This window comes from Aotus nancymaae, unplaced genomic scaffold, assembly GCF_030222135.1.
Source record: "Aotus nancymaae isolate 86718 unplaced genomic scaffold, 86718_ANA_hifiasm-v0.15.2.pri h1tg000028l, whole genome shotgun sequence".
NCBI classification, from domain to species: domain Eukaryota; kingdom Metazoa; phylum Chordata; class Mammalia; order Primates; family Aotidae; genus Aotus; species Aotus nancymaae.
In genome coordinates, this window is record NW_026988441.1 from 15,157,650 (window position 1) to 15,182,099 (window position 24,450).

Here is a 24,450-nt window from a genome sequence, read left to right on the forward strand (position 1 = left end):
AATCACTAGACTTCAGTGTAGTGGAGAAATAAGAACATAAACTTGAAAGTCTGAACTTCTAAATTCAAATCCTGGCACTGTCATATGGGCAAGTGGCTTAATGGCTCATGGATCCATTTCTGCATTTAAGGGTAACACCACCTACCTCACAGGATTATGCAAGTCAGTCCATGTAGAGCACTTAGAATAGTGTCTAGTACAAAGTAAAATGCTAGCTGTTATCTAATTTACAGCACACAATCCTATCTGAAGTTAACTTGTTCATTATTTACATGCATGCTGTCTATCCCTACCAGCCTGTGATAGATCAAGAACATATAAAAATACAGCCGGGGGCGGTGGTTCATGCCTGTGATCTCAGCACTTTGAGAGGCTGAGGTGGGCGGATCACCTGAGGTCAGGAGTTTGAGACCAGCCTGGTCAACATGGCAAAAGCCCTTCTCTACTAAAAATACAAAAATTAACTAGGTATGATGGCCACACCTGTAGTCTCAGCTACTTGGAAGGCTGAGGCAGGAGAATAATGGCTTCAACCTGGGAGGCAGAGGCTGCAGTGAGCTGAGATCGCGCCACTGCACTCCAGCCTGGGCAACAGAACAAGACTCCGTCTCAAAAAATAATAATAATGATAATTTAAATATACATATATATGGAGGAAGTTTTGCATTCGGTCATCTGATTTCCTTGGTGGCCACAACCAATCCCAAATCAGGGGGTAGGCTCCCCAAAGACCCTCACTGACCACACTGACATAATTTAACCCTCAGAGCCTGAGCTGCTCCTCAGAAGTCTCATGTTTAAACTATGCTTGGAATGTCTGATAGGAACATGCATTTATTTTTAGGCAAGAAAGTTGTCTCCTAAGCTAACCCTGTGGCCCTAAAGCAGGCCGTATTTGGCAAGAACTGCTTTGTGCTTGTTTATTAAAGAGGCCCAAAACTTTCTCAACTCTAAAGTAGCTGCTGAAAGAACTCGGTGTGCTGTGAGTCTTCTATATATACATATATACATACACATATATATATATATGTATATACGTATGTACATACATATATATACGTATATATTGAAACAGAGTCTTGCTCTGTTGCCCAGGCTGGAGTGCAATGGTGCAATCTCGGCTCACTGCAACCTCCGCCTCCCGGGTTCAAGCAATTCTCCTGCCTCAGTCTCCCAGGTAGCTGGGACTACAGGCACCCCTCACCATGCCTGGCTGATTTTTTTTTGTATTTTTAGTAGACATGGGGTTTCACCATGCCAGCCAGGCTGGTCTCAAATGCCTGACCTCAAGTGATCTGCCCACCTCGGCCTCCCAAAGTGCTGGGATTACAAGTGTGAGCCACCGTGCCTGGCCAAGTGTTCTACTTTTATGGTCAAAGTTTGTTTCCTGTGAATCTCTGGGGTGTTTCTATAAGGCTGATGGGAGTCAAGTGTCACCCTTTACCAGCCACAGCCCATTAACCAATCATCCCTCAACTGGCTCCCAGCTCTCAATGGACTGAATTCTATCCCATGGCTTATGCCTCATCAATGTTAATGAAAGTTATAAAGGGGCAAGTCGTGGTGGCTCACGCCTGTAATTCCAGCATTTGGGGAGGCTTAGGTGGGTAGATCACGAGGTCAGGAGTTCAAGATCAGCCTGGCCAACATGATGAAACCCCATCTCTACTAAAAAATACAAAAATTAGCCAAGCATGGTGGTACATGCCTGTAGTCCCAGCTACTCGGGAGGCTGAGGCAGGAAAATTGCTTGAACCCGGGATGCAGAGGCTGCAGTGAGCCAAGATCTTGCCACTGCACTCCAGCCTGGGTGACAGAGTGAGACTCTGTCTCAAAAAGAAAAAAGTTACAAAGGGAAAGGGAAAATTTGTTCAAAAAATGGCCAAGAAGGCCCTCCCCTATCTGACCTAGGTATTTCCTCTCATCCCACCACGAGACACAGTGTTGGTAACTACAGCCGACATCCTTGAAAAAGACATCTAGAGACGGCCCCTTTCTGTTTTACACAGACAAGTCCTACCACAGTCTTGGCAGTGTAGCTCAAACGATCCAAAAAAAACACTGCCTCACAATCCTGGAGATGTTTACCGTCTGGAAACCTTCCAGGACTTGAAAATCTGAATCATGACTGGTTCGTAGACAGCCTGTAAGAAGGGTCGATTCATCTGACTGCCCTTGAACCAGCCTGGCAAGTTGGCTGCTTCAGACATTTTGAATTTTGAAACTGACTATATTTCATAGGCCAGAACTGGAAGATCACAGAAGTCTTCAAATCTCTCACCCTTCCAAATGTAAGGCAGCCCAATAACAGCCAAAGAAGTACTTTGTGAAAGCATTTAATATATTCATCAAATATATAGTTTAATGCAAGGTACTCATTTTCTTAAAGTGGGGAGTGACAGGGAGAAAAAGATTTGCTGTTAGAGTTGCAGAAGGAAAGACGTGGATTTTTTTTTTTTTTGAAAGTTACTTGTGCTTGGGATTTGCAGGAAACTTTAGAGTTCTTTTTAATTTATCAGTGTTTGTGGAAGTAGGCAAAAGATACACGCATATTTTGTCCTGCTATTAAGAAGTCACATAGCTGAGATTCCAATTCTAAACTCCTAGAGAAAAAAGCATTCGTCTAGGCTACAAAGCCAGCAGAGGCTTTCACGGCGTGCCCTCCTTTTTCTTCTCCCTCTCTCATGCACAAATGCACACTCCCCATCAATACAATCAACTGGCCCAACTCCTGCCCCGGGGACAGAGGCCCCTCATCCCCTACCCATATGCAAGTAGGTATTTTCCTGTGATACCAACTGGCAGCATCTTTTTTTCTACCCAGGGGCCTAACACTCCACCATTAGCACTGCCTCTGGTACGGTATGCCTCCCCAAAACAGTAAGTAAGCAACTCGGTTTCCATGGTGATAGCAACTAAATACATTTTTTTACTCACACCCAGATGGAGATTGATCATGGAGCAGTAATTTGTTAACCGTTACACATACCAAGGCCTTGATGACACTGACTAAAGTCAGCTTCCAGCACTGCCCTTGGTCTTGGTAAAGAAAGCACTCTCACTTTGATAAGGCAGGCTATAGACCCACAATCCTCTTATCACGACTTCCCCCTCAGGCAGGCCATCAGGCAACTTCCCAGCATGGTCAGATGCTGAATCACCTGGGAGCTTCATTCCATGATGACTCTTTTTCTTTTTTTTTTTTTTTTTTAATGCGATGGAGTCCCACTCTGTCATTCAGGCTGGAATGCAGTGGCCTCAGCTCACTGCAACCTCTGCCTCCCAGGTTCAAGTGATTCTCCTGCCTCAGCCTCCCAAGTAGCTGGGATTACAGGTGCGTGCCACCACACCCGGCCTTTTTTAGTAGAAACGGGGTTTCACCCTGTTGGCCAGGCTGGTCTCGAACTCCTGAGCTCAGGTGATCCACCCGCCTAGGCCTCCCAAAGCACTGGGATTACAGGCGTGAGCCACTGCACTCAGTCTCATGCTGCCTCTCCTAACTTCAAATTGGCCTTCTCCACCATCAAAACACAGTGTGTATTTAAAAAAGAAAGAAAAGAAAGAAAAAAGAAACGGGCCGGGTGCGGTGGCTCACACCTGGAAACTCAGTACATTGGGAGCCCGAGGCAGGCAGATCACAAGGTTAGGAGTTCAAGACCAGCCTGACCAATATGGTGAAACCCCGTTTTTATTAAAAAAAAAAAAAAAAAGAAATGCATCTATTTCACTTCCTACAGTGCCCTCAATCTGGATGGCTGGTAATTAAGACATTCTTAGAACTGGAATCAGTCATTACTACTCAGGAGGTAAGATATTAAAACTCTTTATCTTGGGCTTTTTGGAGATTAAAAGCCTGGGCAACATAGTGAGGCCTAGTCTCTACAAAAAATTTAAAAATCAGTCTGGGTGCGGTGGCTCATGCCTGTAACCCCAGTCCTTTGGGAGGCCAACATGGGTGGATCACTTAAACTCAGCAGTTTTTTTTTTTTTTTGCTCTTGTTACCCAGGCTGGAGTGCAATGGCGCGATCTCGGCTCACCGCAACCTCCGCCTCCTGGGTTCAGGCAATTCTCCTGCCTCAGCCTCCTGAGTAGCTGGGATTACAGGCAGGCACCACCATGCCCAGCTTATTTTTTTTTGTATTTTTAGTAGAGACAGGGTTTCACCATGTTGACCAGGATGGTCGCGATCTCTTGACCTCGTGATCCACCCGCCTCGGCCTCCCAAAGTGCTGGGATTACAGGCGTCAGCCACCGCACCTGGCTAAGTCAGGAGTTCTAGACCAGCACGGCAAACATGGTAAAACACTGTCTCTACAAAAAATATAAAAATTAGCCAGACATGGCGGTGCACGCCTGTAATCCCAGTTACTCGAGAGGCTGAGGCAGGAGAATTGCTTGAACCTGGGAGGCAGAGGCTGCGGTGAGCTGAGATCGAGCTACTTTCCTGCAGCCTGGGTAACAGAGTGAGACTCCATCTCAAAAAAATAAATAGGGCCGGGCGCGGTGGCTCACGCCTGTAATCCCAGCACTTTGGAAGGCCGAGGCGGGTGGATCACGAGGTCAGGAGATCGAGACCATCCTGGTCAACATGGTGAAACCCTGTCTCTACTAAAAATACAAAAAATTAGCTAGGCATGGTGGCGCATGCCTGTAATCCCAGCTACTCAGGAGGCTGAGGGAGAAGAATTGCCTGAACCCAGGAGGCGGAGGTTGCGATGAGCCGAGATTGCGCCATTGCACTCCAGCCTGGGTAACAAGAGCGAAACTCCGTCTCAAAAAAATAAAAATAAAAATAAATAAATAAATAAATAAAAATTAGTCAGCCAGGCCAGGCGCAGTGGCTCATGCCTGTAATCACAGCATTTTAGGAGGCCAAGGCGGGCGGATCATGAGGTCAGGAGATCAAGACCATCCTGGCCAACATGGTGAAACCCCATCTCTACTAAAAATACAAAAATTAGCTGGGTGTGGTGGCTCATACCTGTAATCTCAGCTACTCCGGAAGCTGAGGCACACGAATCACTTGAACCCAGAAGGCAGAGGTTGCACTGAGCCTAGACTGCACCACTACACTCCAGCCTGGCAAGAGAGCGAGATTCCGTCTCACCAAAAAAAAAAAAGAAAAGAAAAAAAAAATTAGCCAGCCATGGTGGTGCACACAAAATTCCAGCTACTAGGAAGGCTGAGGCTGGAAGATCCCTAGAGCCCAGAAATACAAGGCTGCAGTGAGCTATATGATCAGGCCACTGTACTCCAGCCTGGGTAACAGAGTAAGACCCTGTCTCTAAAACAAAAAACAAAACAAAACAAAACCCAAATGTGTTCCCTTCAGACACGGAGAACACGAAGCAGGGTGTACTGGCTGCCTTCTGCACTTTCTCTGATCCACCTAGACTGTGGCTTCCACTCACTTTCAAAAGACATCAGGGAAGGAAAAAGATGAAAAGAAAAACCCACTAGAAAGCTAGTGACAGACATCACTCAGACCCACACCTCTGGGGGGAAAACGTTAAAAAACATAAAACAAACCACAAAGTCTTCTTTATTTCTGCCTGAAGTTGAAGACACAAATGCTATTGTATTGCTGGTGTTCTAGCATCCCATTGAATCATTGCAACACCCTCCACGATATTTCCCAAGATGACTTCATTGTGTTCTGTGGGGTAGTAACTGCAGCTTCCAACTACTTCTGCCCCATGTGGATAGTTCCACTGGAAGACAAAGAATCTGTTCTGCTCTGATATTTGAAAGAAAAACATTTAAATATGCCTGTTAACTCAGCAGGGGGCACTGCTTTCCTTTCAGAATGTAGGGTTCAAATCCACTGATGGGGTGGCACTGCGCCTTCTTCATGGGAGAGGCCCAACTTTAAGAAGAAAACTGGAGCCTTAAGAGGAAAAAGTTGGCTGGGCATGGTGGTTCAGGCCAGTAATCCCAGCACTTTGGGAGGCCGAGGCAGGCAGATCACGAGGTCAGGAGTTTGAAACCAGCCTGACCAACATGGTGAAATCCCGTCTCTACTAAAAACACACACGTTAGCTGGGCATGGTGGTGTGCACCTGTAATCCCAGCTACTCAGGAGGCTGAGGCAGGAGAACCTCTTGAATCTGGGAGGCAGAAGTTGCAGTGGGCCAAAATCACGCCACTGCACTCCAGCCTGGGTGACAGAGCGAGACTCCGTCTCAAAAAGAAAAAAAGAAAAAAAAAGTTGTATGAGGAGCAAATGATAAACCCACAATTATAGTTAGCCCTCTATATTCATGGGTTCTGTATCTGTGAATTCAAGCAACCATGGATTGAAAATACTGGAAGAAAAAAAATGAATGGTTACATCTACACTGAATAAGTACATTTTTGTCATTATTCCCTAAACGGTACAGTATAACAACCATTTACACAGCATTTAGCATTAGGTTGTAAGTAATCTAGAGATGATTTAAAGTATTCAGGAAGATGTGCATAGTTAAAAATGCAAAAACACATTGTTTTATATTACATAAGGAATTTGAGCATCTGTGGATTTTGGTATATAAGGGGGTTCCTGGAACCAATCCCCCATAGATACTAAGAGATGACTATATTTACAATGTGTCCTGGTTTCTTACAAGACAAAACCCCAAAAGCATTAACACTTGAAACTGAAGAAGAATCAAGCATCATCCAATCACAAGCCATATGTTTGGGTCTAGTACGGTGGGATGACTCACAAAGCCAGGAGGGGCTGAACGTTCCTGAACAAGGTGCTGCCCTGCCCACCTCAACCAAATGAGATCAAGGTTTTTTCCAAGTGTGACATGCACACACGGAAATTTTAAGAATCATCTACACCTTACACTAAACCTTGAATCACAATGAGAAAGTTATTTCTTTAGATTCTCTTGTAAACCTGATGACTTCAAAGAGAAAGTCTCTGCCTGGTACAGGTGGGTCTTTAACACCTCACCAACACTTGCCAATACCTTTATAACAAAGGGAGTAGGCCTCAGACCCGGTGCCTTCAGCTTTAGAATCCACCTGGAAACAACAATGTTTTGTTTTCTTTTTTTTTTTTTTTAGAGACAGGCTTTCACCATGTTGGCCAGGCTGGTCTCGAACTTCTGACCTCCTGATCCTCCCGCCTCGGCCTCCCAAAGTGCTGGGATTACAGGCGTGAGCCACCGCGCCCAGCCCAATGTTTTGTTTTCAATGTGTTTATTTTTGCAGTTTCCTTCTATTATATTTATGCCCAGGGAAGCTGGGTTTTCCATTTGCCATACTCATGTCAATTTTCCTTTTAAAACTTAATTTAAAATGCAAACTGAGTCAAAGGAAATTATTATGTGTCTATAAAAGTGGTTATGGAAAATCACAAGTGGCTGCAGTTTGGGAAGGAAAGGGATAAGCACAGGGAGGAACCACAGGATGGTCCCTCACTCCTGGGGAGGAGCCAGCATAGCAACAGGTGGCAAACAGCAAATCCCACATAAACTCACTCCACTCGCCTTCGGATAACACTTCCATAAATCACAACCAAGAAAAACGCCACTGGCCTCTTCCAGAGTAAAAGCTGTTCGAACTAAAGGGAAAGCAAGCAAGTTACACCAATCAGCTTTTAAAGACTTTCCATGAACATTCCAAGTTAATGCCTCTGTTGTTTATGGAGAAAGGGTAGGGGAGGGACGTGAAAAAACACAACCAAAAAAGGCACAACACCAAGACAAATGTCTCAGGGATTTTTATAATCCCAGGGAGACCGCTACTTGGATAAAACTTCCTGAGCACTGATGTAAGGATGTGCTTGCCAGTTAAATATATGCAAAGATTTCACTTTTTTTTTTGAGACAGTCTCACTCTGTTGCCCAGGCTGAAGTGCAGTGGAACGATCTCGGCTCACTGCAACTGCACTGCAACCTCTGCCTTCCGAGTCAAGCAATTCTCCTGCCTCAGCCTCCTGAGTAGCTGGGATTACAGGGTTGCGCCACCATGCCCAGCTAATTTTTTGTATTTTAGTAGAGATGGGGTTTCACCATGTTGGCCAGGCTGGTCTCAAACTCCTGACCTCAGGAGATCCACTTGCTTTGGCCTCCCAAAGTGCAGGGATTATAGGCGTGAGCCACCACCACAGCCGGCTGATTTCATTTTCTGGAGGAGGTGGGATCCTTTTCCAGGTCAGGTGTTAATTTCTTCCCTCCATAAGATCTTTTAAACAGGGCTGGAATTTAAAATGATTCTGTTTCTCTTTGATTCATTGAAACTTATACTCCTTGATACCTGGGATACTGAATGAAAGGTAACTTATAGACCTTCTTGAAGAAAAGTTAAGTGATACTTGTGCCACTTTCAGATACTTAATAACAAATTCTGGCGCCTACAATGCCAACACTGTAAAACTAAGTTTCCTTGTAACTTGCTTTGATGTTTCCAAGTTTAAACCCATCCTAAAGAAGACTAAGGAGCTCTCAAACTACCCAATGATAGAAAGACTTCTTTCAGATTTCCACAGATGACAGTATATTTGTATCTGCTCAGGTAGAAGCTTCCGTTTCTCTTTTAACAGGCCAGTGCTTCAGTTACCACTGCCATTGAATTACCCACTTGCTATCACTTGCCTCTTATTTCCATGAAAAAAGAAAACGAGGAAAAAGCTCTTTAAGTTTTACCTTGTTTAAAGGTAACATGAGCGGTTTTGTTATTCCGTAAACTAAATACACAAATAAAGGCCAAGGAAGGAAACGGAGGGAAGGGAACAAAATGTGAGAGATGAGAACAAAATGTGAGAGACTTCACTAAATGAAGGAATAAAGATAAAGCCAGGGGAGTACTAAGGATATTCTAAGGCCAGGGAAGAGATAAACATGTTGATATATCAGCTATTCAGAAAACCTGAATGAGCAAGTGATACCAGAGCAAACAGCTGTTCACTAATTATGTTTGCCATTCCCTTCTGCCCTTCGAAAAAGTAAAGAAGCAGCAAGGGAATCATTTTTTTTAAAGAACAACGCTAAGATCCGGTCAAAGACTTGTACAATTCCCAACAAACCATAAATCAGTGTAGCAAAAGCCAAAAGTGTTCATCTCAACAGTTTCAAATTCCTTGGGCCTTCCCAAATCAATTCTTTTTTGGCTCCATTCTGTTTGCTAAATAGCATTGCCGGATAACTTGTACTACACACTCAGTTCACTCTGTCTGGCCAAAGTCTGCCATGACTGGAGTACATGTGGAAATGGCAGAACTCCCCACCCCAGAGGCTTAGACTGGAATCCAAACTTGTCCCTGCTCCCCTCTGTCATCTGACTAAAAGGACATTTTGAGAGTACAAGACTACATTTTAACTGACCTCCCTGACTGTGTCAGAGCTTAATAGTACCAGCACCACCTGGATATTCACATACCGCCCTGTTTCCTCCAACGCTTTCTCCTGAACTTTTCCCACATGGCAGCCAGCCCACTTGGGGCCATGCAGTCGGCTACCATTAAATGGAAGCTTTTAGCACCAGTTCCAACTGCAGGGTGAGTCAGCTCCCTGACGCCAAAGTAGCCTCCCTGTCATCTTAGAAGCCGGAACCAGGGAAGGTGTTTCAAAAGCCAGAGAGCAATCCCGGGCTCACACCCTGGACCGCCTAGGATTAGGTGAGTGGCAGGTGCCACTCCAGGGCACCAGCCGGATCCAACTCTTAGCCAGGTGAGTGTGAGTGACCCTGCACTCCCAGGCCATGTTCCCATACCTCACCTTTTCTTCAGTCATTATAAAAGTCAAGTTCTAAAATACATTCTGCAGAGGATGAGGGGAGAGAACAGACTGCTAGCAGCTGAGTGGCTTCCCCTACCCCTCTTACAAGAGGGCAGAGTATACTTGCCTCTCACACATATTTACATAGTCTTTTTTCTAGTTAACAACTAAGTTTGAGTTTGATTCCTTTTTTTTTTTTTTTTTTTTTGGTAAGTGTGTTATTCAATTTTAAAAACTGTTAGTCTTAGCCGGATCCTAAGAGGCAAGCAATTAAGAGCAATGGAACAAAATAACAGATGGCTACTTTGGGGCTTCCATTATCAGCCTTTAAAATGAAAAAAAGAGGGCCCGGCGCGGTGGCTCATGCCTGTAATCCCAGCACTTTGGGAGGCCAAGGCGGGTGGATCACGAGGTGAAGAGATCAAGACCATCCTGGTCAACACGGTGAAACCCCGTCTCTACTAAAAACACAAAAAATTAGCTGGGCATGGTGCCGCGTGCCTGTAATCCCAGCTACTCAGGAGGCTGAGGCAGGAGAATTGCCTGAACCCAGGAGGCGGAGGTTGCGGTGAGCCGAAATCGCGCCATTGCACTCCAGCCTGGGTAACAAGAGAGAAACTCCGTCTCAAAAAAGAAAAAAAGACAAAAAGACGCCGGGCGCGGTGACTCACGCCTATAATCCCAGCACTTTGGGAGGCTGAGACGGGTGGATCACGAGGTCAAGAGATCGAAACCATCCTGGTCAACATGGTGAAACCCCGTCTCTACTAAAAATACAAAAATTAGCTGGGCATGGTGGCACACACCTGTAGTCCCAGCTACTTGGGAAGCTGAGGCAGGAGAATTGCTTGAACCCAGGAGACGGAGGTTGCGGTGAGCCGAGATCACGCCACTGCACTCCAGCCTGGGTAACAAGAGCGAAACTCCATCTCAAAAAAAAAAAAAAAAAGAAAAGAGAAAAAAAGATCCACTTTAAGAAAAAGCAGGCAGGGTGCGGTGGCTCACGCTTGTAATCCCAGCACTTTGGGAGGCCCAGGCAGGCGGATCACTTGAGGTCAGGAGTTCGAGACCAGCCTGGCAAACATGGTAAAACTCTGTCTCTACTAAAAATACAAAAACTGGCCAGGCATAGTGGCTCACACCTGTAGTCTCAGCCACTCAGGAGGCTGACACAGAATTGCTTGAACCTGGGAGGCGGAGGTTGCGGTGAGCCAAGATCATGCCATTGAACTGCAGCCTGGGTGACAGAGTTAGACTCTGTTTCCAAAAAAAAAAAAAAGACGACTTTCAAATAATTAACTCATACCTGATACAGCCCAAACCAAAGGTCAGGGTTTAAACACTGAGGCCCCTGCAATAGTGATGTTTCAATGAACATGAAAACTTTAAGTGAGGCATTTCTTCTTGCTGTAATGAGATTTGGCATAACCTTCAAGAGATCTAACCCTTCCAGTACAGCAGAGGGTGATAAGGTTATCCAGGCCCCCTTTAGAAACTGGGAGAGGGAACTGTGGCCCAGAACTGTAATTGCTCAAGAATTTGCTCAAAGACCAGAACAATGCTTCTACATCCCTCTAGGAGGGCACTCATGGCCGTCTCATGTAAAAACTGTTGCATAACCTGCTTATTGGTTACAGGGGTCCCTAGAAGTCAGAGAAAGGGCTCCCAAGCAGAAGTGAGACACATGTCCCCTCTGATTTGGGCCAACTCCTGCTTAATTCCTAAAAGAATTCAATTCTACTCACTTTGAGGGCCTACAGCTGTTCTGGACACAGATTTTTTTGGAGTATGCATGTACAGGATCCTCAGGACTGTCACTCTTCCCATGCCCAGTGGTCAGCCTTGGAGAGGCAATAAGGGCAACATATCATTCCCTAAAGTGACACTGCAATGTAGAAAAAACCCAGCCAGGCCGGGCACAGTGGCTCACGCCTGTAATCCCAGCACTTTGGGAGGCCAAGGCAGGCAGATCACCTGACGTCAGGAGTTCGAGACCAGCCTGACCAACACGGAGAAACCCCTTCTCTACTAAAAATACAAAATTAGCTGGGCATGGTGGCACATGTCTGTAATCCCAGCTACATGGGAGGTTGAGGCAGGAGAATCACTTGAACGCGAGAGGTGGCGGTTGCAGTGAGCCGAGATTGCGCCATTGCACTCCAGCCTGGGCAACAAGAGCAAAACTCCATCTCAAAAAAAAAAAAAACAGGCCGGGCGCGATGGCTCATGCCTATAATCCCAGCACTTTGGGAGGCTGAGGCGGGTGGATCACGAGGTCAAGAGATTGAGACCATCCTGGTCAACATGGTGAAACCCCATCTCTACTAAAAATACAAAAAAAATTAGCTGGGCATGGTGGTGCGTGCCTGTAGTCCCAGCTACTCGGGAGGCTGAGGCAGGAGAATTGCTTGAACCCAGGAGGCAGAGGTTGCGGTGAGCGGAGATCGCGCCATTGCACTCCAGCCTGGGTAACAAGAGTGAAACTCCCACTCAAAAATAAAAACAAACAAACAAAACAAAAAAACTCCAAACCAACCAAACTCGGGTCGGGGGGTGTTTCTTAGAAGGTAGAGAGCCACACAGATTGGTGTATTCCTTTCCATTGCTCCTTCCCCCATTTCATAACAGGAAAGGGCACAGAAGTAACACAGAGCAGCTAAGGGTAAATATTTGCTGGAGGAGGTGTAACGCAGGAGGTACTAGAATCTGGCCGACTGAGACACTAAAGCAGCTGGTATTAGGTGAGCCACCCTTTTCCCTCAACCCCGCCTGGCCCTGGAGGAAGGGAGCTGGGAGGTAAGAGTATGATACATGGCAGCAAGGCCTGGAGGTTCTGGGGAGTCCGGGTTTTCGCACAGAACCTAAATGCTACCCTAGCCTCACCCTGTCGGCAAGGGACACCTTAACCACAAGCACAGCCCACACCCTAACTCTCGGGAGGGAGTGGAACCTGGTTCGCAAAAGGAGTCACCTGGGGAGTGGCGGAAGCCGGGAAGCGAGGAAAAAGGTCCTCCACCCCTATCACCTGAGAAAAAACGGTGAGGGGCTCATTTTCTCCAGCACCTTCAGCTGCAGAAGACAAAGCCCAGACATTCTCAAAACAACACTGTGGCCCCTGCTCCCTTCAACTTTCCAGGTCTCCTGGCAACTCTTCACCTTTTCCAACCTGGCACTGCCTCGGGCAGCAAATTATTGTTAAGACTCCAGAACAGATCTCTCCTTCCTGTCAAAAAGAGCATTTATGGCAGCTATCGCAACATGTCCACCCTGCAGTAGGTGGGGCCACAGATAAGGACACCACTCCCACCAAGCCACTGCCACCCCCCTCAGTTACTACGGATGAGGAAATTCAAGCAATGCTTGTAATGGACCCAAGGTTATGCCCGGCCCCACCTCAGGCTGCCTTGGAACAGCTGCTCCTTCCACCCTTTCCCCTCCGGCCTGGGCTAGGCTGCCTGTGCGGAGCTCTTGGACACCAACTCACGCCCTCGAGAGGCTTCCAATCACTCCCCACTCTGCCAGCTCACCACTCAAAACCCTGTATTCTGTTCCTGAAAAATCTCCACCAAACCCACTCTCCCAAACCTTCAGAGCCCTGTCCAAAGTCTCAACTCTACATATGTCCCTCTTTATTAACAGAATCGCCGCAGGGACCCCTCAGATCCCTTTGAATTTTGCAGATAACAAAACTGCACGGAGAGTTCAAGGGTCTTGTTCAAGGCCACAGAGCTAATCAGTAACAAATCTGGAAAGAAAATCCTGATCTTCAGATCCCATGAAATGCCTCCAACTTCAAGTACCTCCCACCCACTTCACACACAAAACTCCTGAACAACCCCTTCCCCACACACACCCACTCACAACACTCTTTTCTTTAGCTCTTCCTGCACACACTCAGAGCTCCCCCCTCAACCACACTGGATTATTCCCCCCACACACACATAGACACCGACACCTCGCTCGAGGATCCCACTCCACTTCTGATCACCTTTTCACGGCTGCAAGCCCTCCCAATTTGCTTCCCCCCGCCTCAACAGGGCCACCTGAATACAGTCTCTGCTTCAGGATACTTTCACCTGCCCCGCTCTCTCCAAAAAAGACACAATTCTTCCTGGACACTCTCACCGCTTTCTCCCAAACTCATTCTCCCTGCTCTCCAGTCCCAGGACTGCACCTCCAGGAGCCAGTGCCCCCTTCCTGGATTGCTTTCTCAGTCTATCCACCACGCGTTCCCTTTCTAATGAGACTTTCATTTTCCTAAACGAACCTCCCTGCCATTATCCACCATTCCAGCTCACACTCCCTCCCACCGATCTCACCTTCTTCCTCCACACTTCCTCATTCTCTCCAACGATTTAGCGTTTCAGCTTCACATCAAAATTCTTCAGGAAACCCCTCCTCAAATTATCCCCAAACACTCTCCGTATCCCCACCCCCACTTCAGGTTCTCCATCCCTCATCAATTCCTTTTCTTCCTCCATCTCTCAACCTTCTCCTCTTCCCTTTGGAACAGGGCATCCCAAATAAATCTCACCCCCTTCAACAACGTCTCATTCTCGGGCCCCTTAACTTCTTCCGTCCGCACCACACCCTCCTCAGACCTCCAGTCCCGCCACCTCTACCCTCCTCACATCATCAGCCCATGTCTTTTCATGCCCAATTCTGCCCTTAGCCCCTCTGTTTTCATCTTCCCAGCCTCCCTAGTCCTCCCACCCGTCTTCAGACCCCACAATCTCCATTCCAGCTTCACACTTGATTCTTCATCCCCTTTAGAACTCCCCCAACCCGAGGCTCCCCCAGTTCCAATCTCCTTCAAATCTTTCTGCTCTCCAAATAACCCCTCCACACTCAAGCTCCTCCTCATACTTCCCAGACCCACAAATTCCCTTCCCAGCCTCCCCAGCACCTCCAACCCATGCTCCGACGCTTCTAGCCCGTCTGAGATCCCAGTTCCATTTCAGCCTGCCCAATCATCTTCTCGGTTTCACCTAATGGCCCGCCCAGACCCTCCAAATCCTTCATCAGCCTTCCTGATTCCTTTTTTTTTTCACTCCCATATTCCCCACCCGGCCGCCAATTCTCTTAGATTCCCAATTCCTCCCTCGAGCTCGGCGATTCTTTCTCAGGACTCCAATTCCCGTCCCGGACCCGCCAATTCCTTCTCGGGACCCCCTGTTCCCACTACAGACGCTCCAAAACCCTTTCAGGACCTCCCAGCCCTCCCCAGGCCCCTCGGAAAAGCCCCTCCAGCCCGTCCGGCCCGCGGGCCGCGCACCTTGCGCTGCTGCTTCTCCCAGGCCGGGTCCAGCAGCAGGTCCCGGTCCCAGTCGTCCTCCTGAGCCATGTAGTCGCCCATGCTGCCCCCGCCGCCAGCGCCATTGCCCGCGCTGCTGGGGCCGTATTGGTATGACTGGTTCGCCGCGTGGTAGTCCACCATTCCGCCGCCTCAAACTCGCCCACCAGCCCGTCCGCTCCCGCCTCAGCTCCCGCCCCTCTGCCCGAGCCGCCGCCGCTGCCGCCGCTTCAGCTGCTTCAGCCCGCCCTCCGTCCGCGCCTGCGCACTGCCCTCCGCGCCTGCGCACAGAGCCCAGGTTGCCGCCCTCTTGCGCGCGCGCGCGTCTGCAGAACCAGAAAAGGCACCAAGGTCGCGCTCCGGGGCTTGGCGCCTGCGCAGAGTCCACCTTCCCCCGCCGCCCAACTTTGCTCGGGTGCGAGCCGCGCCCCCTCTCTCGCGTGAACGCGCGCGTCGTTCACGTGTGGGCGGGGCCAGTCATGAATGATTCATAAGGGAGGGCCCTGCCGTCGGGCCTGAACCAGCTCGGGTTTGGAATGCAGGGCTCCGGGTTCCCATTCAGCGACACAAATTCAACAAATATTTTATTGAACACCTACTGTGTGTTCAACGATCTTGTGGAGTCACTGCTCCCAGACAACACACAAAATTTTAAGAAATATGTAGACAGGCCAGGCATGGTGGCTCACACCTGTAATCCCAGCACTTTGGGAGGCTGAGGCGGGAGGATTGCTTGAGCCCAAGAGTTCAAGACCAAACTGGGCAACATATCAAGATCCTGCTTCTACAAAAATTTTAAAAATTCACTGGATGTGGCAGTGTGCACCTGTAGTTCCAGCTACTCAGAAGGCTAAGGCAGGGAGGTCACTTGAGCCCAGGGGTTCCAGGCTGCAGTGAGCTGTGATCACACCACTGCACTCCAGGAGCAAGATCCTGTCTCAAAAACATACATAAAAGTAAAAAATAAGTGGTATTGTATAGTCCAAGGTGATGAGTATTATGGAGAAAAATCAAGCATGAGCTGGAATGCATAAAGAACTCAGGTAGGCCTCATGGAGAAGACAGACATTTGAACAAAGGTTTGAGCCACTGCATCAGGTAATATCTTAAATTTAAATATTCAGCCAGGCACTGGTGGCTCACTCTTGTAATCCCAGCATTTGGGGAAGTCAAGGCTGGAAGACTGCTTGAGCCCAGGAGTTTGAGGCCAGACTGGGTAACATCCCACATCTACAAAACAATTAACCAGGCGTGGTGGTGCACAGCTGTAATCCCAGCTATTTGGGAGGCTGAGGCAGGAGAATCGCTTGAACCTGGGAGGTGGAGGTTGCAGTGAACGGAGATCGCGCCATTGCACTCCAGCCTGGGCAATAAGAGCAAAACTCCATCTCAAAAAAAAAAAAAAAAAGAAAAATGAAAAGAAAGGCCAGGTGCAGTGGCTCACGCCAGTAATCCCAGCATTTGGTAGGCTGAGGCGGGTGGATCATGAGATCAGGAGTTCAAGACCAGCCTGGCCAATATGGTGAAACCCTGTCTCTACTAAAAATAAAAAATAAAACTAACCGGGGGTGATAGTATGTGCCTGTAGTCCCAGCTAAGGAGGCTGAGGCAGGAGAATTGCTTGAACCCATGAGGTGGAGGTTGCAGTGAGCCAAGATTGTGCCACTGCACTCCAGACTGGGCAGTAAAGGGAGACTTTGTCTTAAAAAAAATTAAATTAAAAATAAATATCCAGACCAGGCGCGGTGGCTCACACCTGTAATCCCAGCACTTTGGGAGGTCAAGGTGGGCAAATCACGAGGTCAGTAGTTTGAGACCAGCCTGGCCAACATGGTGAAATCTTGTCTCTACTAAAAATTCAAAAAATTAGCCGGGCATGGTGGCAGGCACCTGTAATCCCAGCTACTTGGGAGACTGAGGCAGGAGAATCGCTTGAACCCGGGAGGTGGAGGTTGCAGTGAGCCAAGATCATGCCACTGCAGTCCAGCCTGGGCGACAGTTCGAGACTCCGTCTCAAAAAAAAAAAAAAAAAAAAATATATATATATATATATATATATCTCTCTCTCTCTCTCCAAAAAAGAGTTCCTGATCTTCCCCCCAAACATGATCATCCCATCCCATAGTCATCCTCACTTCAATTCCTACACCTCCAGCCTTGCAAGTGCTGAGGCTACAGACCTTTCCGTCTTCCTTAATGTCTCTTTGTCTTTACAGCCCCATCCAGTTCTTCAGGAAATTCTGTCATTCCATCTTGAAAGAATACACAGAACCCACCCACTTCCCCCTGCCCCACAGAGCCACCCAGGTTCTGCCTACCCTCACCTCGCCTCCCCAGGACCATTGCAGCACCTCCCCACTGTTCCCCAGATCCCCCTCCCACCCCCACAGTCTCTTCTCTTTCCCAGTAGAATCTGGAGGGAGCCTGTGAATGAATGACTGAGTCAGATCATGTTCCTCCCTCCTCTGTTCAAGTCCTCCTATGGCTCCACACTCAGGGCAACAGCCAAAGTCAAGGAAAGGAAGAAAGGCTGCAGAGGAGTCTGCCCTGCCCTGCCCAGCTCAGTGTTTTTATTTGGAGATGGAGTCTTGCCCTGTTACCTAGACTGGAGTGCAGTGGCATGATCTTGGCTCACTGCAACCTCAGCCTCCCGGGTTCAAGTGATTCTCCTGTCTCAGCCTCCATAGTAGCTGGAATTATAGGCATATGCCACCATGCCTGGTTAAGGCTAACTTTTCTATTTTCAGTAGAGAGGGGTTTTGCCATGTTGGCCAGGCTGGTCTCAAATTCCTAGCTCAGGTGATCTGCTCACCTCGGCTTCCCAAAATACAGGGATTACAGGCATGAACCGCCGCACCCGGCCAGCCCAGTGTTTTTGCCTTTTGTTTTTGGAGATGAGGGTCTTTTTTTTTTTTTTTTTTTTTTTTTGAGGTGGAGTTTCGCTGTTGTTACCCAGACTGGAGTGCAATGGCACGATCTTGGCTCACCGCAACCTCTGCCTCCTGGGTTCAAGCAATTCTCCTGCCTCAGCCTCCCAAGTAGCTGGGATTACAGGCGCGCACCACCATGCCCAGCTAATTTTTGTATTTTTAGTAGAGATGGGGTTTCACCTGTTGACCAGGATGGTCTTGATCTCTTGACCTCGTGATCCATCCGCCTCGGCCTCCCAAAGTGCTGGGATTATAGGCGTGAGCCACCGTGCCCAGTGAGATGAGGGTCTTAATATTTTGCCCAACCTGGGCTCCGACTCTCGATTCTCCTGCCTCAGCCTTCTGAGTAGCTGTAACTGTGAAGAGGTGCCACCATATCCAGCTCAGCTGTTTTGTTGATGTTGGTGGTGGTGCTGCTGGTGCTGCTGGTGGTGGCGGTGTCTGAGACAGGGACTTGCTATGTCACCCAGGCTGGGGTACAGGGGCATGGTTCCAGTTCACTGCAGCCTCAGATTCCTCAGCCCAAGTGATCCTCCTGCTTTAGCCTCCCAAGTAGCTCGTACTGCAGTTGCACACCACCATGCCTGGCTAATTTCTAAATGTTTTGTAGAGTTGGATGGTAGTGGGGTGGAAAGGGGGGGTTTCCCTAAGTTGCTAGGCTGGCCTCAAACTCCTGGCCTCAAGTGATCCTCCTACCTCAGGGAATGCTGGGATTACAAGTGAGAGCCACCCAAGCCCTGCCTCAACCTAGTTTTTGAAAGAGTTTCAAGTCAGCTGACATGATTGCACTGTAACCCCAGCACTTTGGGAGGCTGATGCGGGCAAATTACCTGAGGCCAGAGACCAGCCTGGCCAACATAATGACATCCCATCTCTACTAAAAGTACAAAACTTAGCTGGGTATGTATGGTGATACATGCCTATAATCCCAACTACTTGGGTGGCTGAGGCAGGAGAATCGCTTGAACCTGGGAGGTCGAGGTTGCAGTAAGCTGAGATCACACCACTCCATCCAGCCTGAGTGACAAAGTGAGACCTTGTCTCTCTCTCTCTTTTTTTTTTTTTTTTGAGACAAGGTTTCACCATGTTGGTCAGGCTGGTCTTGAACTCCTGACCTCATGATCCACCCGCCTCAGCCTCCCAAAGTGCTGGGATTACAGGTGTGAGACTCCACACCTGGCCTTTTTTTTCTTTTTTTTAAAGATGGGGTTTCACCATGATGGCCAGGCTGGTCTTGAACTCCTGACCTCAGGTGATCCAACCACCTTGGCCTCCCAAAGTGCTAGGATTACAGGCGTGAGCCACCGCACCGGCCTCCTTGTCTCAAATAAACAAATAAATAAATAAAAATATCACCCCACACCTTCCCTGCTTAACTTTTGTCCATAGCACTAATTGCCATTTAACATACCGTCGCTGGACATGGTGGCTCACGCCTGTAATCCCAGAACTTTGGGAGGCTGTGGCAGGCAGATCATGAGGTTGGGAGATCGAGATCATCGTGGCTAACATGGTGAAACCGCTGTCTCTACTAAAAATAGAAAAAATTAGCTGAGCATGGTGGCGCACGCTTGTGGTCCCAGCTACTCGGGAGGCTGAGGCAGGAGAATCGCTTGAACCCAGGAGGCAGAGGTTGCAGTGAGCAGAGATCACGCCACTTCATTCCAGCCTGGGTGACAGAGTGAGACTCCATCTCCAAAAAAAAAAAAAAGCACCACACATACTGTCTGATCTGTTCACGTATCGTGTGTCTCGGTCTCCCCATGAGTATCAGCCCATGAAGGAGGCAATCTGTTTTTGGTCACCATTGTATCCCTAGTCTCTGAAGCAGTGTCTGGCACAGAGTAAACAATAAATCCTAGGTGAATGAATGAATGGGCTTAAAACCACAGAGAAGAATGTGAGTTTCATTCTAAATGCACTGGAAGTTAAGGTAGGATTTGAAGCTGGGGAGGGTTATGATCTGACTCAGGTGGAGATTAGGGGCCATGGTTTCTCCGCCAGCCATGGTGACTCACACCTGCAATCCCAGAACTCTGAGAGGCCGAGGTGGGAGGATCTCTCGAGCCCAAGAGTTAGAGACCAGCCTGGCCACCATAGCAAAACCTCATTTTTAATAAAAATACAAAAAATTAGCCAGGTGTGGTGGCGTAATCCCAGCTACTCAGGAGGCTGAACCCAGGAGGTGGAGGTTGCAGTGAGCTGAGGTCGTGCCACTGCACTCTAGCCTGCACAATAGAGCCAGACTCTGTCCCACGGGATAAAAAAGAGACATGGTTTATGGTTTCCCCAGCTATGGGAACTGCAAGGGTCTTTCTCTGCTTCTCTGCCTCTCCCAAAGGCACATTGAAGGGATCCAGTAACAGCAGAGGAAGGGGATGAGGCCCAGGGGGCGGCCCCACTGCCATGTTGGCCAGGCTGGTCTCCAATTCCTAGCTCAGGTGATCTGCTCCCTTCGGCCTCCCAAACTGCAGGGATTACAGGCATGAGCCTTTGCACCCGGCCAGCCCAGTGTTTTTCTCTTTTGTTTTTGGAGACGAGGGTCTTAATATTTTGCCCAAGCTGGGCTCGGACTCTGGATTCTTCTGCCTCAGCCCTCTGAGTAGGTGCAACTGTAAACACGTGCCACCACATCCAGCTCTCTTCTCTTTCCCAGGAGAATCTGGAGGGAGCCTGTGAATGAATGACTGAGTCAGATCAAACCCCTCCTATGGGTTTGAACAGAGGAGGGAGAACATGATTTGACTCAGTCCGCTTTCCTAGGGGATGCCAGGACCTGGGCAAAGGCTCCCAGGCACGTTGGCTGTTTCCAGAGCTGGGCTGCAGTGGGGCAGGGTAGGGTGGCCTCCTCCAGCCTGACCTGAAGAACAAGCTCAGGACCCTTATGCTCGGCCTGGCCTCGGGGGAAAGAGTCCTCAGGGGTGGGCCGAGGACCCCTCCCTGCAGCTCCTGGTGGATCCTGAGAAACTGCCCAGACCAAGCGCTCCCAGATGAAGGCGATAGCCACAGCCACTGAAGTTTAAATTAAAGGCTCCCTTTAATTGTCAGCCTTGAGGCCACTTCCTGGCAGTTATCTATGGGCAGTGGAGTGACGTGTCTGTTGAGTTTCAAGGGACCAGGAGGGGCTCTGAGAGAAAGGATTTGGCCAGTGGACCTTAGATGTGCTTCTAGGTTTAGCATTTCTGCACCATCATTCCTTGGAACCCTTGAAACCTCAGCCAGAGTGTATTACATGCTGTATCCAATTGTTAACCCTAGGGCCCTACTTTGGGGAAGGCAACTAGACAGGGTGTGTCCTCAAAGGGCGGGGACATGAACAAACACTGCAGTATCTAGAGATGTCTCAGGAAGCAGCTGGAGCAGCAGCCCTGAACCCCAAGTGAGCATGACAGGCATCCACCAGGATGGAATTGAGAAACAGAAGGAGCTGGAGTTTATCTAATTTTTATTTATTTGAGACGGAGTCCCGCTCTGTCACCAAGGCTGGCATGTGATGACACGATCTTGGCTCACTGCAACTTCTGCACCTGCCAAGTGGGTAACTGGGAATTATCCCCACCCACTAGGGGTGCCTTTGCTAATGTGCCCAAGTTCATGGGTGGGTAGTGGTATCCCAGTCCTCCTTTTTTTTTTTTTTTTTGAGACAGAGTTTTACTCTTGTTGCCCTGGCTGGAGTGCAGTGGTGCGATGGCTCACTGCAACCTCCGCCTCCTGGGTTCAAGCAATTCTGCTGCCTCAGCCTCCTGAGTAGCTGGGATTACAGGTGCCTGCCACCATGCCTGGCTAATTTTGCATTTTTAGTAGAGACAGGCAGGGTTTTACTTTGTTGATTAGGCTGGTCTTGAACTCAGGTGATCCACTTGCCTTGACCTTTCAAAGTACTGGGATTACAGGTCTGAGCCACCGCACGCCCAGCCTCCCAGTCCTCCTTTTTATCCCAGTGAACTGCAGAAGCACCCTTTTGTTCAGTTCCCAGGATTTGGGCACTTCCTGGCTACTGGTCCCTGCTGAGGTCTGGGCCCCAGGGCAACAGGTGTCTGCTCCCACTGGCTCCCCAAGGCAGGGCCCTCGGAGGAATGCTGGATGTGAGTGGAGGCAGGGAGGTAGGGCTGGCTGGCTGCTCGGACACGGCAGCTGCCCTCTCCACGGGCAACGCTTATCCACACAGCATCTACCAATGAATCACCAAGGGACAGCCGTCAGTCTCAGTCTACTCAAGTAATGAACAGCTATTACATCATTTCTTTCTCTTTTTTGGAGACAGGGTCTTGCCGTCACCTGGGCTGGTGTGCAGTGGTGCAATCATAGGTCATTGTAGCCTCAAACTCCTGGGTAGCTGGGACTACAGGCACGTACCACTGTGCCTGGCTAATTTTTACTTACTTATTTTTGAGACAGGATCTCACTCTGTTACCCAGGCTAGAGTGCAATGACACCATCTCGGCTCACTGCAACCTCCACCTCCCAGGCTCAAGCGACCCTCCCACCTTAGTCTCTGGAGTAGCTGGGATTACAGTTGCACCATGATGCCCAGCTAGTTTTTTTTTTTTTTTTGTAGTTTCTATAGAGACGGGGTGTCACCATGTTGCCCAGGCTGGACTCAAACTCCCAAGGTCAAGTGATCCATCTGCCTTGGCCTCCCAAAGTGTTGTGATTACAGGTGTGAGCCACCACACTCGGCCCCAGCTAATTTATTTATAATTATTATTTATTTATTTTTTATAAGATGGGGTTTCACCATGATGGCCAGGCTGGTCTTGAACTCCTGACCTCAGGAGATCCACCCACTTCGGCCTCCCAAAGTGCTAGGATTACAGGCGTGAGCCACTGCACCTGGCCATTTGGTAGAGACAGGGTTTCACCACGTTGGCCAGGATGGTCTTGATCTCTTGACCTTGTGATCTGTCTCAGCTTCCCAAAGTACTGAGATTACAGGCATGAGCCACCGTGCCTGGCCTCGATTTCAAACTTTTTTTTTTTGAGATCAAGTCTTGCTCTGTCACCAGGTTGTAGTACAGTGGTGCGATTTCAGCTCACTGCAACCTCCATCTCCCGAGTTCAAGCAATTCTCCTCCCTCAGCCTCCAGAGAAGCTGGGTCTACAGGAACCAGGCACCATCCCCAGCTAATTTTTTTTTTTGAGATGGAGTCTCGCTCTGTCACCCAGGCTGGAGCGCAATGGCACAATTCCAGCTCACTGCAACCTCCACCTCTCAGGTTCAAGTGATTCTCCTGCCTCAGCCTCCCGAGTAGCTAGGATTACAGGTGCACACCACCACACCCAGCTAATTTTTGTATTTTCAGTATAGATGGGGTTTCACTATGTTGGCCAGGCAGGTCTTGAACTCCTGACCTCAGGTGATCCGACAGCCTCGGCCTCCCAGTGCTGGGATTACAGGCATGAGCCACCATGCCTAGTGGGCCCCAGTTAATTTTTTTCATCTTTTACAGAAACAGGTCTCACTTTGTTGCCCTGGTCTCAAACTCCTGGCTTTCAGCAATTCTCCTGCTGCAGCCTCCTGGTGCTGGAATTACATGCATGGACCGTCCTGCCCAACCCCAGCTACTTTTGCTTTTTTTTTTGAGACGGAGTTTCACTCTTGCTGCCCAGGCTGGAGTGCAATGGTGTGATCTTGGCTCACCACAGTCTCTGCCTCCCAGGTTCAAGCAATTCTCCCGCCTCAGCCTCCTGAGTAGCTGGGATTACAGACATGTGCCACCATGCCCGGCTAAAATTTTGTATTTTTAGTAGAGGTTTCTCCATGTTGGTCAGGCTGGTCTCGAACTCCCGACCTCTGGTGATGTGCCCAACTCTGCCTCCCAGTGTTAGGATTACAGGTGTGAGCCACTGCGCCCAATTTTTACTTTTGTATAGAGGGGATTTCCAGCCATCCTCCTCCCTTAGCCTCCCAAAGTGCTGTAATTACAGGTGTAAGCCAGCCTCTACTGGGGCATTTTAATTACTCAGTTCCCCCACACCCCCGCCTGCAAGCAATATGCTCAGAGGGAAAACACACCGCAGAAGGGGCCGCTGCAAGTGCCTCAAATTCCTCAGGTAAGATGGGGACGAACAGTGAGGTGAGCTAGGTCTCCGGTCAGGTAACACTAACCAGGGGAGCGGGCTGGGACTGGGAAAAATGCCTACTGTGACACCTTGAGAAAATAATAGATATATCGTAGTCCCAGCTACTAGGGAGGGTGAGGCAGGAGGATTGCTTGAACCCGAGAGGCAGAGGTTGCAGTGAGCTGAGATCGCACCACTGTACTTCAGCTCGGGCGACTGAGACTCTTGTCTCAAAAAAAAATTTTTTTTTTAGACACAGGGTCTTGCTATGTTGCCCAGGCTGGTTTCAAACTCCAGGACTCAAGCAATCCTCCTGCTTTGGCCTCCCAAAGTACTCAGATTTACAGGTGTGTATTCTGTATTTTTTCTAAGAGCAAGGACAGGGCACGCCCGGCTCTCAGACCTTTACTGGTGAGAGCTGGTGGAACCCTCACAGGTTTCGGAAGGGTGCAT

The 24,450-nt window shown here is 48.8% G+C and overlaps 1 protein-coding gene across 8 annotated transcripts in view; it reads right to left on the reverse strand.

The window, feature by feature from the left end:
• ACTN4 (actinin alpha 4) overlaps positions 1-15,194 on the reverse strand; it is an 80,593-nt gene extending 65,399 nt beyond the window's left edge. For all 8 annotated transcript variants that reach the window (XM_012436076.3, XM_012436055.3, XM_064381344.1 and 5 more), the window contains exon 1: positions 14,987-15,194. In XM_012436076.3, the coding sequence (XP_012291499.1) occupies positions 14,987-15,148 (162 nt within the window). In that variant the 5' untranslated portion in view covers positions 15,149-15,194. The remainder of the gene's footprint in view (positions 1-14,986) is intronic.
• Between the last annotated feature and the right edge of the window lie 9,256 nt (positions 15,195-24,450).